We start from the raw sequence: 4,664 nt of genomic DNA, 5'->3' as shown, positions 1-4,664 counted from the left end.
AGAGGAAATCTTGACATATGTAATATAAAACAACATTAATTACAGTACAAAGGTCTAAGGTCAAAAACACCTTTCATCCTTATCAAGTGCTCAGGAAATCGTTAACTCACGACAACTCTGTAAACCGAACTTTACTGTAACCTTTACACTTCTTGCTGAAATTGAACAGTACATCTCATTTTTAGGAACTCAAGATTGGACAAGCAAACAATAAATTTTGAATTTGAATTAAAACAAAACAATATTTGAAACTATATCCTTCAGTGCAGCAGTCTAGCATTGCATAATCCAATATGTGATAAAAATATATAAATGAATACAACAACATACCAGCAACATACACTAAATCAGAATCACAACGCAAGGGACATCACCTAATTACACTTACTCCAGTGTGTCAGTGGCACGACACACCTACTCCAGTGTGTCAGTGGCACGACACACCTACTCCAGTGTGTCATTGGCACGACACACCTACTCCAGTATGTCAGTGGCACGACACACCTACTCCAGTGTGTCATTGGCACGACACACCTACTCAAGTATGTCAGTGGCACGACACACCTTCTCCAGTATGTCATTGACACGACACACCTACTCCAGTGTGTCAGTGGCACGACACACCTACTCGAGTATATCAGTGGCATAACACACCCACTCCAGTATGTTAGTGACACGACACACCCCCTCCAGTGTGTCAGTGGCACGACACACCTAATCGAGTATATCAGTGGCACGACACACCTACTCCAGTGTGTCAGTGGCATAACACACCTACTCCAGTATGTCAGTGACACGACACACCCACTCCAGTGTGTCAGTGGCACGACACACCTAATCGAGTATATCAGTGGCACGACACACCTACTCCAGTGTGTCAGTGGTACTACACACCCACTCCAGTGTGCCAATCGCACGACACATCTACTCCAGTGTGTCAGTGGCACGACACACCTACTCAAGTGTGTCAGTGGTACGACACACCCACTCCAGTGTGTCAGTCGCACGACACACCCACTCCAGTGTGTCAGTGGCACGACACACCTAATCGAGTATATCAGTGGCACGACACACCTACTCCAGTGTGTCAGTGGTACTACACACCCACTCCAGTGTGCCAATCGCACGACACACCTACTCAAGTGTGTCAGTGGTACGACACACCCACTCCAGTGTGTCAGTCGCACGGCACACCTACTCCAGTATGTGAGTGGCACGACACACCTACTTCATTATGTCAGTGGCAAGACACACCTACTCCAGTGTGTCAGTGGCATGACACACCTACTCCAGCATGTCAGTGGCACGACACACCTACTCCAGTATGTCAGTGGCACGACACACCTACTCCAGTATGTCAGTGATACGACACACCTCGAGTATATCAGTGGCACGACACACCTACTCCAGTATGTCAGTGGCACGACACACCCACTTCAGTATGTCAGTGGCACGACACACCTACTCCATTGTGTCAGTGGCACGACACACGGGGACACATAAAACCTTCCCCAGTATGTCATGGACATATAAAACCTTCCCCAGTATGTCGGGGACATATAGAAATAACCTATCAGTCGATGAGACCATTTTTTTACTATATGATTACTATATTATGTACACCCCGGGCCTTATTACTGCATTTTTAACATTGTGATGTTGTACTTCTTATATTTTTTTTTATAGAATAACAACCATGATAATCAATTGATACTCACATAACATACACAGCCTCCATTGGTTTCAAACATGTATAATTACCAACCTCTATTATCTACTATTTCCTCTTTCAGTACGAGTACGCATGGCACGTGCTCATTATCGAGTACTGAGAAAGACATGTCCTAACCGTTGATGTGACTTATTCTCTTTTGTCCGTTAGCAAATCTTCTAAAGCGACAAATGTTTGATTTACCGTTTACATCCTGGGGTTGACCGATGTGTTTGAATAATCTTATTGATTGGGAAAATATCGTTCTGTTTTGCAGGAATACTGACGCTTTTGATGAGAAAGCAACATTTTTTTTTCAGGATCGGCTTTTCAGTAATCTAGAAAATAAAAGAAAAATCAAAGATTTGGTATAACCATTATGAAAAACAGAAATCAATAAAAAAAATATATCGATTGGAAATTAAAGCTTTCAACAAAAGCTCGTGTGTTTGTTTTTCTCTCAGTGTGAATTATAATTAAAACCGATTATGTCATCGTTCAGTTTGAAAATTTTCAAATTTATGTTTTTAACATATATATAATGAAGTTATGTAGAGCTCAAATACATAACAGACCCGAGATCCCAGATACTATGTGGTTAAGGCACTTATAACAGTTGCCGTATCGGTGAAAACAATCTACAGACAGTATTATTGTCCATCAACAAAATAAAAGGCTCACAGCCGTCTCGTTTTTTGGTTATATAGAAATAACGAAGATTGTTTCCGATAATTCTGATTAATCTAGATGACGAATGTTTGCCGTGAATATGGTAACAAGATTATGAAAAAATATATAATAAAATACTTAACATTATCAGTAATTACAAACAGATGGCGTCTGTAAAACGCCACCAAAACCCAACATTGTTCACTGCAGTATAGGGGCCCATTGCCACCATAACATGTAGTGTAGCCAAAATCTTTCTGAAAATAGTCCACTGTCATGTTGATTCGGTAACTGCCGTTCCATACAACTGGAGGATTTAAGATCAGAAGCTTATATGTGGTTAACAATAACATCTTATTCAGTATACTGCAAATCACTTAGATTTTGCGAATAATTTATTTCGCGGAATTACCTCCTCAGACATATTCGCGAATACATGATTTTACGAAAAGTTGTCTGAACATTACATTAAATTCGGGGAATGGGAATTTAGACATATGAACTCTGATATTAATAACCGTATCAGCGTGGATGTCATCAGAAGTTATTTTCGTACAAATGATCGCGAGGGACTTTAATTCGCGATTGACTCTCCTCGCGTATTAACGCGAAAACAAATCCCACGCGAAATATAAGTGTTTTTAGTAGAGCATATGTCCATAGGTTGAAGGTAGAGCAGGTGTTAAGCCATTATCACTAACCCTATACAGAAATAGCAGGATAAGCAACGGTTCACTTACGTGTGTTTTTGCGTCTGAAAGATCAATACATGTAGGTTGTTTTAACTTAATTTCGTCGAAAAGAACGAAAGAAATCACTGAAATAGAATTTAAATCTTTGCCTCTCTTGGTGTTCTTGGGTTACGTGAGATCGGGAGAGGAGCTTCAAATTGACATTGATTCAATTGTGTTCGTGGCCTTAAACTACATTTCTATTGGTAATGCTTATTAAGTGGCTGCAACAGAAATGTACAATCGAGGTTTAAAGAGAAAAATAAATTTCATCAACATATGTATGTCTTTTTGGCGTGTGTACTTTAAAACGTGGTCGCACTTGACACTAATTCTCAAGAAATAAACTTTACCTGTTGAGACTGTAAATGTCAAGACAGATGAATTTCTTTCAGTAATTACACACTCCAATGTCATTCAGTACTTTCGCTGGGACTATTTTTTCTTCCCGCATGTACGGTGTCGGCGAAGCTCTCGTTTGATATATTATTGTGAATTATCTAACCTTAATTCCACTTTACATCTGTAGAAAACCTTATCGGGTGAAACCAATCCCAATCTTCCACTCTAAAGAATCCATTTATAAAAAATGTTGCACTACAATCAGGATGTTATCTCCACATGTAGTAAATTTTCGTCATTCCATTTTTTCAGATGACACAAGGAATATCATTGTTGCTTGTTGTGTTTACCAACTTTTTCGTCGTACACAGCAATGGGTCCTACCTCCCCGGTGCTCTTGGACTTTCTAAGTCGAATGAGGTCAGTAACTTTATAGACACAGTTGTAGCGGAAGAAGAGAAGACCTTCTACGCTAAAGTGATACAGAGACTTATGAACCGCGCAGCCGCATTGGAAGAGGAAATGGACGACAACAAGGGGGGTCATTTTGATACAGTCGGTGACATGAGCAGTACTGGCGATCTCACTGGTGTGAAACGCTCCATGGACAAACGAAAGGTTTTCTGGCAGCCTCTTGGGTATGTTCCGGCTTCAATGCGCATGTCATCAAATAATAAACACCAGTCAAGTTCAAAAGACGCAGGGAGGAAAGGTTTTCGCTATGGTAAATAGGAGACCAGGACCACAGTCACGTGACTTGTACCGTCCTCAACTCCTCAAGCGATAAAACCGTGAACTCACTTCTGCTTCAAACGATCGATGGTTTCATCAAGGCCTTTATCAGTTGAAATAAAAAAGATATTTTAGAATTTGTAACTTTTGTAAATGTGTGACCCAATTTTAGCTGGAGATAGAGAAAAACACTGGTTTTCTTATGTAATTAAATTGTAATATTCGGTCTTACATACAAGTGTTTTCTTCCATCTGACCAGAATATCATAGTTAATATAGACTGGTAGTGAATAGAATAAAGCAGAGCAATGATTTATGATGAAACTTCGGCAACAAATACAACATTGGAATGCAATTAAATTTCGAAGCGACCTTTTGTTTTAGATATCTTATAGTTAAGCTCTCACGAATGAAGAACTGGTGAGGAACATTGCAGTTTAACTTCATGAAAAAAAAACCATGAAACATTTTCTCCGCTA

General features: G+C 39.8%; 1 protein-coding gene across 1 annotated transcript; it reads left to right on the top strand.

Annotated features, from left to right (window-relative positions):
• Positions 1 to 3,765: 3,765 nt before the first annotated feature.
• Positions 3,766 to 4,185, top strand: LOC132544637 (uncharacterized). Its single transcript, XM_060208258.1, has one exon. It carries the CDS (start codon positions 3,766 to 3,768, stop codon positions 4,183 to 4,185), a length of 420 nt encoding a protein of 139 aa, XP_060064241.1.
• Positions 4,186 to 4,664: the final 479 nt, after the last annotated feature.

This window comes from Ylistrum balloti, unplaced genomic scaffold, assembly GCF_031769215.1.
Source record: "Ylistrum balloti isolate Yb309-2 unplaced genomic scaffold, AGI_CSIRO_Ybal_v1 Utg369806, whole genome shotgun sequence".
NCBI classification, from domain to species: domain Eukaryota; kingdom Metazoa; phylum Mollusca; class Bivalvia; order Pectinida; family Pectinidae; genus Ylistrum; species Ylistrum balloti.
The sequence above is the reverse complement of the archived record's forward strand: the minus strand, read 5'-3'. Positions and strand labels throughout refer to the sequence as shown.

Bases quoted from the DNA above. Each gene is read 5' to 3' on its own strand.
- LOC132544637 (XM_060208258.1), top strand. From the start codon at position 3,766: ATGACACAAGGAATATCATTGTTGCTTGTTGTGTTTACCAACTTTTTC.